The sequence below is a fragment of the Montipora capricornis genome, chromosome 8 (genome assembly GCF_036669925.1).
Source record: "Montipora capricornis isolate CH-2021 chromosome 8, ASM3666992v2, whole genome shotgun sequence".
Taxonomy (NCBI): domain Eukaryota; kingdom Metazoa; phylum Cnidaria; class Anthozoa; order Scleractinia; family Acroporidae; genus Montipora; species Montipora capricornis.
Genome location: NC_090890.1, coordinates 42,315,754 through 42,327,353, shown reverse-complemented (window position 1 = coordinate 42,327,353; position 11,600 = coordinate 42,315,754). Strand labels below are relative to the sequence as shown.

The 11,600-nt window shown below is 38.6% G+C and overlaps 2 protein-coding genes across 3 annotated transcripts in view; one reads left to right on the top strand and one right to left on the bottom strand.

The window, feature by feature from the left end:
• Positions 1-3,822, bottom strand: part of LOC138059355 (ketimine reductase mu-crystallin-like) — a 44,395-nt gene extending 40,573 nt beyond the window's left edge. The window contains exons 1-2 of one of the 2 annotated variants that reach the window (XM_068904946.1): positions 3,595-3,822; positions 1,727-1,877 (exon numbers count right to left, since the gene is read on the bottom strand). In XM_068904946.1, coding sequence (XP_068761047.1) covers positions 1,727-1,870 — 144 coding nt within the window. In that variant the 5' untranslated portion in view covers positions 1,871-1,877; positions 3,595-3,822. Of the gene's footprint in view, positions 1-1,726; positions 1,878-3,590 lie in introns of both variants that reach the window. The other variant, XM_068904945.1, reaches the window with a different exon arrangement.
• Positions 3,823-3,945: 123 nt separating this feature from the next.
• LOC138059352 (actin-related protein 2/3 complex subunit 1A-A-like) overlaps positions 3,946-11,600 on the top strand; it is a 9,655-nt gene continuing 2,000 nt past the window's right edge. Inside the window, exons 1-10 of the mRNA XM_068904940.1 lie at positions 3,946-4,133; positions 4,823-4,908; positions 6,199-6,264; positions 6,668-6,773; positions 6,964-7,033; positions 7,172-7,219; positions 7,551-7,610; positions 7,902-8,011; positions 10,661-10,840; positions 11,415-11,600. The exon at positions 11,415-11,600 is cut by the window's right edge and continues 19 nt beyond it. Of these exons, the coding sequence (XP_068761041.1) occupies positions 4,061-4,133; positions 4,823-4,908; positions 6,199-6,264; positions 6,668-6,773; positions 6,964-7,033; positions 7,172-7,219; positions 7,551-7,610; positions 7,902-8,011; positions 10,661-10,840; positions 11,415-11,600 (985 nt within the window). The 5' untranslated portion in view covers positions 3,946-4,060. The remainder of the gene's footprint in view (positions 4,134-4,822; positions 4,909-6,198; positions 6,265-6,667; positions 6,774-6,963; positions 7,034-7,171; positions 7,220-7,550; positions 7,611-7,901; positions 8,012-10,660; positions 10,841-11,414) is intronic.

Sequence of the window (11,600 nt, the reverse complement as noted above, 5' to 3'; positions counted from 1 at the left end):
TTTTTGAAGTTTGTCAACACGAAGGAGGTGTGACTGTGATTTGACCTGGCCGTCATGTCGGGACCCAGGGGAATAAAGAAATTTTGCGGTTGACAAAACTACGGCCTGCCACCCCGGTAAGGCTCAGTTTGTTACTTTAAATACCAACTAAATTCTTCGACGAAAATGGGCGGGGCAGCAACAAAAAGTGGGTGTGGCGACGATATAAAAATTTGAGCCCATTCCACAGTTCGGTGATTTTTGTAGTATCATTTTTCGCGATTGTTATTATCGGAACATTGCGAGGACGAGTCGAACAAGATTTCCAACACAAAGTGTTTTTTTTGTTTTCATATTTTATTAATATTTTTACCAAATTGTTACTAGTCCTGTGACTTGTGGCCCTAGGTTTCTACGAGTCTAGAAACATTTTGTACTAGTCCAGGACTAGTAGACTACCGCTAAGCTCGAGCACTGAGGATGTCAATTCACTTGAATCACCTAGAAGTCTACCGTGAAACCATCGTTCTGTCTTACAGGTCATTAAACTTTCAGAGAGAATAAATTACTTTGAATCTTGCTCTGCTGTAGCTAAGACTTTATGCCATTAGGCTTTTCCAGAACTCAAACTGATTACTGTGGTTTTTTTAAAATTCATAATTCACTATTTCTGCTACGCATGCACTTTCCATTTCCTTTCCAAAGATAATGTGATTGAAAATTCATTCCATCAATCAAAGGGTATGAATAAAATACCAAGTTCTACATGAATTTCCTTCTTCCTCTTGGGAGGGGTTAGGATGCAGCCTTTTCAATGGCTCTCACAATTGGGTCAGAAAACAATACATGCAAAAAACATATACAGTGGCAACAATGGAGCCTAATCCTAAACACAATAGCTATAGAGCTGCATCCTATATACTGGTCCAATGAAATTAGAGGATGTCAAAGAGCTGTGGCAGTGTGGTATTTGCTTAACCCTTTCAGCCCCGTGGGGTTCCCCATTGATGAGTAAAATCGTCTGGCGTTAGACAGAGTAAAATCTATAAGTGGCACTATTGGGAGTTAAAGGGTTAATGGGGACACAGTTTTTGAGTGAATCCAGCTGTTGTTAACCCTTTCAGCCCCATGGGTTCCCCATTGACGAGTAAAATCGTCTGGCGTTAGACAGAGTAAAATCTATAAGTGGCACTATTGGGAGTTAAAGGGTTAATGGGGACACAGTTTTTGAGTGAATCCAGCTGTTGTTAACCCTTTCAGCCCCGTGGGGTTCCCCATTGACGAGTAAAATCGTCTGGCGTTAGACAGAGTAAAATGTATAAGTGGCACTATTGGGAGTTACAAGGTTAACCCACTGAACCCTCAGGCACCATACGGTGCCCCTAGTTGATGAGTAAAATCGTCTGGCATTAGACAGAGTTAAATCTCACTCCCAGGAGTCAATGGGTTAAATGGAGGGGACATAACTTTTTGACTGGTTAACCCATTCATTCCTTAGGTGCCTTAACTACGATGTCCCCAGATGATGAATAAAATTGTCGGGCATTAGATAGAGTAAAATCTTGTGCCGTTAGACAGAGTAAAATCTGTCAAGTCTGACTTCCAGGTGTCGATGGGTGAAGAGAGGGGTGTGAAATCTTGGGATGGGCAGGTGCGGCATAAGATGATGAGACCTTATCCAGATTTTATGTCTCAAGTAGTTGATGTCTAAGAAATACACTAAACAAGTAGCAAATCAGGAACATACTGCTTGTGGTACACCAGTACTTGGATTAAAGACCAAAATATTGGAAATTAATGATGGAAGGTCTTGTTTCTCATTCTCTGGATATCCTGTGAGCAACTTAACTGCAAGGGCATCATCATTTGCTGAATAAGCTGGCATGGCCATAAGAAACCTATAAAAATGAATGACAATCACTTGATTGCTACCATCCCATAAAATTAATTCCTTTGTTCCTGAAACCTCTGATAATATTTCAGATACAAGTTGAATGTACTTATTCTTGCAATGAAATCTCTTGGACAAAACGATTTTAATATCAATTGTCCTGAAGCTCAAAAACTAAATTGTGTGGATTCAGAGTTCCACATAAATATGCTTTCAAAAGCATAAATTGCTATCTTTGACTCTGTTTATCTTAATTAATGACCCACTTTGTCATTAGCCCGCAAATGCAGACATATTTCTGGGGAGAGAAACGACCGCCGGAAATAGGTCTGTGTTCCAAGGCTACTTTGTCATAAGTGCAGCTGAAAAAACAGCCACATCTTTTTTTTTCAAAATGGGTGGTTTTCAGTAATTTCATCATGGCGATTAGTTGGTGGACAAAGACAATGGATTTCACATTATTTCTTTTCTTTTTTTCATCCACCAACATTTGCATAATTATTACACCATCCCTTCCCACCCAGCCCCCCATTTTTTCCCAAGAAAATGGTACCGGTAGTAAACTAACTGAGCTACAAACCTACGGATGGATTGTGGGATAGGGACAGACCTGCGAAATACCCCAACCCGGGGTCATGAACCGATCCTTAGCTGGAAAATGACTTCTTTCTTTTTCTCCTCTCGCTCTCTCTTCCTCTCTGAAATCACTTTTTTACTTGTTAACTCACATCGCGCTTGATAGCGAATAGAACACTTTCATAAATGGTGACCACTTTTTCATTCTTTTGTTTTTATGTTAATTAGACCTACATGTAGTGCTCTCATTTTGAAACAAATATTCTTTTGAAATTTGCTTGTCGTAGCAAGGCCAAAGAGGCTTGGCCACCATTATGAAAGAGGTCTATGCTGTAAGCGACTTACAAAATGATGTTTCAAAGAGAAATACTTTTATTTGAATTCTATTTCCAAACTTCTTGTCTAATAAAAATCTGTTTTGAAACACTAACTTCTGAATGTAAATGGTTGTGTCAAAAAATGGAAATTTAAGGTCATTACACAAGCTCACGCAACCAGGGCTAGGATTCTGCCTGGGTTGGCGGGCAAGATAGAGAAATTCTGCCTGCTCCCAGAGCCAATCAGATTACAGGATTTGCAGAATTCCACCCACTCACGCATTGAGAACAAAATAAAGGAATTTTATTCAAGTGTCTAGTCATTCTAGCAATGGAGCACTTATTGGGGACACTGTAAACTGAAATCAACAATTAACGCAAATCAAGTCGAATGTTGGTTTTTTGAGAGGGGAAAACAGGAGTACCCGTAGAAAAACCTCTCGGGGAAGAGTAGAGAACCAACAAACTCAACCCACATATGATGCTGACTATGGGAATCTAACTTTCACCACTGCGCCACCCCTGCACCAATGTACAACAAGAGAAGAGTGCTGTTTAACAAAATTTGCCATTGAAAGAATGGTGATTTGTACAGAGCATTAAATTTGAACATTACTTTCATGTTTTAACATGACGTTCTTTCCAAGGGCAGGGGCATTGGACCAAAAATATTTCCCTGGAGGGGGCCTATTTTCTCTGTTTCACAGACTGCAAATTCCAATTCCCTGGGGGGGGGGGGCGGTTTACATTGACTGATGCATTACTATCCCATTTTAAAATAGAAAATTATTATTCCTATTTTTATTATGAACGATAACTGTAGCTACCCACGGTCTTCCATTTCAACTGTTGCGCGCACAGGCTGAACAATTCCCCCTTTTTCTCGAGCAGAAAAATTCTTCAAAGCCTCTTCGATGACAGGTATAAGATCTTCGTATTTAAGAACTTGCTTTACTCGAGAAGCGTCAATATACTTCCAAGGTATGACATTAGCATGAGCCATCTTTGTAACACCAGTGAAGGTTCCAAGATCACGGAAGTAACCCGACCCGTGAATGCACGTGTATTATGACCAGCGGGTGAGCCATAAAAAAGAGGTAGAGTTACATTAGTTTTCATTGGTCAACATTTTTTTTATCCACCAATTAACGATACACTTGCATAAACCCAAATAGCCACGCCTCTCATGCTGAGGCGCCATTTTGCTGTGTAGACTGCCCAGAGTCCGCAGCAATTTTCCCTGGGAAGCGTTGTCTTTGACGATAACGTCAAGAATTGAAACAAACTGAGTTAGGAGATGGCAGGAAAAGAAGTTTACGAGCTGTCAATAAGATCAATTACTTGTTTTGCATTGAACAAGGACTACAGCCGTAAGTTTTACGCTTAGATATTTTCACTTCCGTTTCATCTAGCTGCTACATGTATGTAATGTTCACTCCGGCCGGACCAACACTCAGGGTCTTTAACTAACTGAGGAGAAAGTGCTGCCTTTGTAATTACATCCGCAAATGGTCAGACTTTCAAGTCTTCTTGGATAAGGACTATAAACCGTAGGCCCCGGTCTCACAAATATCTTCCATGTTCATTATTTCCTTGTAGGACGTAGAGTAGGGGATGAAATTCCCTGTGTTGTGGCTGCCCTCTGTGAGTATATGGGTGGGTGGGTATAGCAGGTCCACATCAGGGCCCGGTTGTTCGAAAGACGATTAACTTAATCCAGGATTAGCGTAAACTTTTGTTTTATGTTTTCAACTTTTTGATGAGAGTTTCTTTTCCTTATTTCTGTTTTTCAAGATTAACTTATTCTAATGTAAAGTTTTGCCGACTATCAGCGTTGAAAAGCATTTGGGAGTAGAGAAATAAACTACTTGGTTAATTCTTAACCTGGTATTAGCGTTAATCGGCTTTTGAACAACCGGGCCCAAACAGCTGAATAGCTGCCAAAACTTCAACCTGCTCAAACAAATAAATAACTTGTAAACAAACAAACAAACAAGCCCTCCAAGTATACAGAATCTTACTACTTGTCTTTTTAAGAAGAAATATTCCCTTTATTCAGAGCTTGCCTTTTCCCCAAATGACAACACTGTCCATATTCACAAGAAGGCGGGGGCTAAATGGGACAAAGGATTTGTTTTGACCGAGGTGAGTAAGTCACGATTTAGCAGTATTTAAACTACGCAAAGACATGTTCACATGACTCACAGTCAATTTATCTATATGTGCTAGAAGTAACGGTATGTAAGAGAGTGCGGGTGACTCTTTGCCTCTTTTTTTTTTTTTTTTGAAGTGGAGAGGGGAGATTCTTTCAGTAATGCTTTATGTTGGTGGGGCAGAGGTATATTGGGGAAGGTGACAGTTGTGATGTACAGATTTCAACGCGTAAATCAAGGAAAAATGTGCATGGGTGAGAATTGGGTCTGTTACTAAAAAGGGTTATTTGTTGTAGGTTTGTCCGAGGTAGTTAGTTTTGATTTGAAGTGTAAACAGAATTAAAAAACAACATTCAAAAGAATGGAGCACTTGTAAGGGAGTGTTTATTCTCCTCCAGAAGAATGCGAGGGTTTATCAGGCAAGTTTTCCTTCAAATTGTTGTATTTTCTTTGCAAACTGACAGGTCTGCAAGGCTGCTGCCTAAGAAGATTTTAAAGGGGCCCTCAGAGCTAAACGCTGAGAACTTAGGAGCCCAACATATGAAGTGAAAGGTGTTCCTGTGAAAAATTAAGGAGCCCATAGCTATTCTTTGGGAGCCCCAGGCTACCGGGCTCCTGTTAGGCAACAGCCTTGGGTCTGGGTCAGCCAGTTTTGACAAACGGAAAGTGCCCTGAGTTTTATTTGTCACCCCATACCAGCCAGTTTACTCCCTCTGAAAACAATGGTCTCGTATATAGGCTGCACCTACTATTTTGAGCCCAATATCTTGGCAAAACGATGCGGTTTATACACGAGTTTTTATGGTAATCAAAATCCACATGATGCAAATTTATATTTATAATAAGTTAATTGTTTATTCCAATCAGTTAGATGATAAAGTAATTTGGGAAAAAAATAAGCTAGGAATGTGACCAACAGCAAAACATTGGGGAATCATTTGAATGTTAAAGGAATACTTGATGTTATCATTTGTTCACTGAATATTTAAGTCCAGTAGTTAACAACTGGGAATACCAAAATGGCTCCACCAATATAAGCAGGGTCATATCCTGGCTGTTGCCATAGGTCCATTGTTGACGACTTTCATATAATAATTCTCTCCAAGGGTTTTTTCCTGGGTTTTCTGGTTTCTATCCTGCACTCAAAATCATTCCAGGAAGCTGGTGGTTTCCCTTGAGAGGGCTGTAACACACGAAGCACTAAATAAGCATCACTCTTTTAAAAGTGTTCTTCAAGTCTTTTTCTTAATGTTTGTCGTCATTGCTGTTTGTTTTTCTGTAGCATGGACAGCGTGTTACTGGTATGGCATGGGCTCCAAGTAGCAACCGGCTTGTGACTTGTGGAGCTGTAAGTTTAACTTCTCTTGAAGAAACAAAGTTAAAATAACATTTCACCAAGTGTTCTTCCATTTAAAGCTTATACTGTCTGGACACCATTTTTGCCATTGTGGTATTCTTGTGTGCTTGAATAGTTTTGTCCATGGAGGCAAGTAAGTTGGCAAATCCATGATAAAATTATAGAAATTTGACTCGCTTAGTTTCCTCAGCATATTATGATAATGATAGCAATAATAATACTAGACTTCATATTTTATAATGCATGCAATGCAATAGATTGTATAGGTCATGCTGTATAGGGCCTGTAGTTCTGTGGTATGAAAGTGTTGTTAAGGATGGACTTCAAGTGACCTGAGGAGGAATAATATTATTGTGTTATATTGTATCTTTTTTACAAAACATTTTCCATTCAGGATAGGAATGCTTATGTTTGGAATTTGCAAGATGGTCACTGGAAGCCAATGCTTGTTATCTTGCGTATCAATCGTGCTGCAACTTGTGTCTGTTGGTCTCCCAAAGGTAAAAATGATGGCCATAATTAACTGTTCACGTTTAATGAGAAATTTGATTTTTATTAATAGTAATTTATCGTTTTTAGAAATAATTATTTCCCACCATTTTAACTTGTTTAATTTCTTAGTATTGCAGTCTTGCTTATTAAGAATGCAACATGTTAATTAATATCCATCATAATATTGTTGGTCCCTAGAGGACAAGTTTGCTGTGGGAAGCAGTGCTCGCCTGATTTCTGTGTGTTACTTTGAAAAGGAGAATGACTGGTAAGTCTGTTTTTGGTGATGATATGGATATGCATCTTCCCTTTTATCTCTGCAGTACATGTATTTCATTGTATTTGTTCAAATTTCTTTGAAATCCTTACAGTGTTAATAATGTATTATTCTGGTTGATGTCCCAAGGTGGGTGAGCAAACATATTAAGAAGCCAATACGCTCAACTGTGTTGTGGTAAGCTTTGCACATGTACATGTGCTTCATGGTTATTAATTATTATTAATCATCAAGGCTTTTCTCTATATTTCATTATCTACTCAGATTGGTAATGTGCTTTTTTTTTGGCTTTGAATTACGAAAGCTAAAAATTAAACAACCTTCATGTAACAAGATTACTATTGCCATATTTTAACAAAACATAATTTTATATTGTCCGTAAGATTGTGTTTTAGGAAGGTTGTTTGAAGGATGGGGAAAAAGTTTATCTGTTAGATTAGGAAGTTAATGTTATTCAATGACCAATTTGTATGTGGTAATCTTTTTCTTTGTACTTTACTTTTTTCAGTCTGGATTGGCATCCCAACAACTTGCTGTTGGCAGCTGGCTCTTCTGATTTCAAGACCAGGTACTCAAAATTATTTTGTTTTAATACCAACAAAAATTATCATCGTGCACCAATTCTTCATGACAAAGAAAGTTTCCTTTGTGTTGTCTATATGTCTTTTGAAGTGCATCTGTGGAGAAAGAAAATAAGCATCATTATTGAAATGAGAAAATCAAAAAGTCCTTTCAATCTGATTTCTCTCATAGTAATTATCTGTTCCACAAAAAGATGTTGGCATTCAATAGTTGTTGCTGTTATTGCTAGTAATGATGCTATGTTGTTGTTTTATGGGTTTTTTTTTTCATTCAACAGAGTGTTCTCTGCTTTTGTCAAGGAAGTTGATGGGAAAAGCAATACTGACACTATCTGGGGCAAGAAGTCCAGTTTTGGAACTTGTTTATCAGAGTTTACTAATGGAAGAGGTGACCACCCTTTTATACAATCTTGTTGACAATGTGCCATTTTAGATGGTGGAAAAACTGTTATGCGTACATTATATTCATTTAGGATATAGAAATTTTGAGAGAATTGAATCGTTTATCAGCAAGATTGCTGCCATGTAGCCTTCAAAGGACTACAGCTGTATAAGGAATCTCTCAAACAGATATTGAACTTGTGGGGGGATCATTTAAACAGAGTTGGGCATTACAAAACCATGTTCCAATTAAATGTTCATGTTAGCTAATCCTAGAATATGATAACTTGCGATGAGACAGGGTGCAAAAAAGTATGCCTGATACCATTTCTTAACAAATTGTCTGCCCTTAGTCCAGAATCTGGACTTTACTCTGATTGGCCGAAAAACAATAGAGGTCTTGAAGCCTCGCACTGATTGGTTACAGAATTGCAAATCGTACTTCTTTCAAAGTCAGTTAACAGCTGATCAACTTATGGCTGCCGAAAAAGATTTGAACAGGAATGATGTTTAGGCTCTGTTTACAGCTGCTGTTGCTTCGACTTCAGATTTTTTTTTCCAAAAATCTGTAAAGGAAGATGAATGTTTGCCCTTCATAGCACACAAATATGTCACACGTTCTTGGGTTGTTTACAATAATAATTACTTGCTAAAAATTTGTTGCGAAAAAGGTGGACAATAAATAGCTTATTAGATGTTGTGTGTGGTATCACTGAGTATTTCTACTCATTGTTTGTAATACAGCGCAACTCGTAAAAATACTCAGCCATACTACATACCAAAACATCTACCGGTAATAAGACTTACAGTATTTATCTACTTGAAGGAACTGACTTCGAAATATTCTGGAGGTAAAATGGTTTTTGAAAACCAAGTTTTAATTTTGACTTACATGTACAGTGCCGCTCGGAGATAAGCGAACAACGCAGACGCAAAATGAATGCATGAGATACGCGTATACGCTTTTTTTTTTTGACGCGTCTAAAATTGCGTATCGTATACGCGTTTGTGCCTTTGTTATTCATAACCATAATTTTGCTTTTCCAGTATTGTTTGCGGAACAAAAGAATAAATTGCGTGACTGCCGACAAGTCGACAATTTGCATACGGTATTTGGCTTTGATTACTGTCAATTTCAATCCGCAAATGCCGCCGATGAAAGCATCCACAGGGCATTTTTTCGAAGTTTAATACCCTTTACATGCAACAAAGGTCTCGAGAGACAAGTGAAATTAAATCAGCAAATTATGACCCAAAAAACCAAAGACATGATTTTTTTCAGTGTTTGCCGTGACGGGGTATTTACAGTCACTTCACGGTGACTTTTTGCTGACGTGTGCAAAGTCCAATAATTCCTTTTAGAAAAATCAACTAAATTCGATTGGCATATCATAGAAAGTTTTTCAAAAATCTTTTCTTTGTACTGAGAGCATTTCACCGTTTGAATCAGTGAATTATGTCCCGAATCACATCACGATGGCCTCTCGCCGGCGCGTGCTCAAACGATTAACCTGATAATTTTCCTTGCAGAAAAATCAAATAAATGTGATCAGCGGCGCATCATTGAGCCTTTGAAGAAAAAAATTGTGTCTGAAGTGAAAGCATTGTACCCGTTGAAATCAGAAAATCGTACCCAACAGGACCGGAGATGTGGATATTACGTGAATTAAAATCGTATTGTCACGTGCCGGCAAAAGTGTGTGATTTCACTGTTGGGCTGAAAATCCACACCAAAAAATCATTCTTTACTGCTGAATTTACAACAAAGCAACTCAAGCTGCAAAATTCTCAGCCTTAAATGATGACTTTCTGTACAAAACTGCTAATGATGAGCCCTTTGCTAAAGAGTTGTGTGGTTAAGTTTAACGAGTGACAGACGCAACGGCCTTGGACCCGAAAGATGTTTGTATTTTTTCACCTATCGGTGAGCGTCACGCTTTACTTAAGTATTCACATCCAAAACGACAGAAGGAGTTAAATACTCAACTTTAAATGATGAATGGCTGTACAAAACTGCTAATGACGAGCCCTTTGCTTACGAGTAGTGTTTTTTAGTGTACGACTAAACGGATGCACCGGCACGAAGTTTGTTTTGATAATCGCTGTCAACGCTTTCATGTAAATTTCGACGTTAAAAAGGTTCTTGTGTGCAGTTTGTCGCTAGGTTTATATTTCTCCAAAAGGAAACTTGAAAAATTATTTTTTTTTTTGGCTTTGAAACACAAATATCCAGCCAGAAGGACTTTGCGCCATTCGAATAAGCATATGGTGAGATTTCTTGCGCACCGACCAGAGAACACGCAAATTATTTTCACATTCACCACACCGCAAACGACTGAGACTAAACAAAGAAAAGGCGACAAAAGAAAGACAAAGGGAGAGCTCATAAATACTAATGAGCCTTTTTTCGTATTTAGGCGTTTACGCGTTTTTTGCGTATATTTTGGTTCGCTTATCTCCGAGCTGCACTGTATGTAGTTCAAATAACTGGCCCTTGGAGACAGCGACTCCAATATTATGTTTGGACACGCTACCACTGAGCTAAAAGAGACATTGACATTAAACTACTGTAGATCATGTTGTACTGAATGGCCTGATGCTTAAAATACACATTTTATAAGATTAATGGTAAAATTTTAATGCATGTTCTTTACAGGTGGTTGGGTACATGGTGTTAGTTTCTCTGCATCAGGGAATAAGCTTGCGTGGGTTGGTCATGACTCAAGCATCAGTGTAGTGAACGCTGCTAACGACAACAAGCTGGTTACCATCAAGGGAGATTTCTTGCCATTCATGGATTGTGTTTGGGTCAGCGAGAACAGCATTGTCACTGCTGGTAATTTCTGTAAAAGTTGTTTTTGACAAAAAGTTTCATCTTAATTACAAACAGTACAAACCAAAATGCTTTTGGAGACTCCTATCCTGTATAAAAAAACAAAAAAAAACATCTAAAGGAATTTACCAATTAAAATTTGGGAGAAAAGTTATTTAATAGTGCATGAACTGAAGTTAAAAGTACAAAGAAAAAAAGGAAAAAATAGATACAAGGTTGCTGCCTAACGGTCGCCCGGTCGCCTGGGGCGCCTTATTTGCGAGCGCGGGCGACCAAATTTCTGAACGAGTAGCCCGAACGGGCGCCCTGATTCATCCTCACTTTCTTGTAAATATGAGCCCAGCTGGAATTAATTAATTCTGGGCTCTTGAAAAAATGACTTTGGCTACTAACTTTTAATGTTGGAAGCCTGAAGGGCTCCCCGAAAATTTCCTTAGGCAGCAGCCTTGAGATAGAAGATTGCTTTGAAAATCACCTCACAAAATCAAGTGGATTGTACTGAAGATGACAGCAAGTAAAACTGGCGAAATCTTGGAGCTCCAAGAAAGGATTGTGTAATTTTCGTATTATTTTGTAGGTTATGATTATGTGCCAATCTTGTTCAAGCATGATGGAAGTGATAATCTCTCTTTGGTGCAGAAGCTTGATGTTCCTAAAAAGAAGGAAGCTGCTGGAAATGTGAGTGCCATGGCAAAGTTTCGCACCCTGGATAAACAGGCCCAAAGTGCTGATGAAAGTTCTTCTGGCACTGGTGTGAACACCA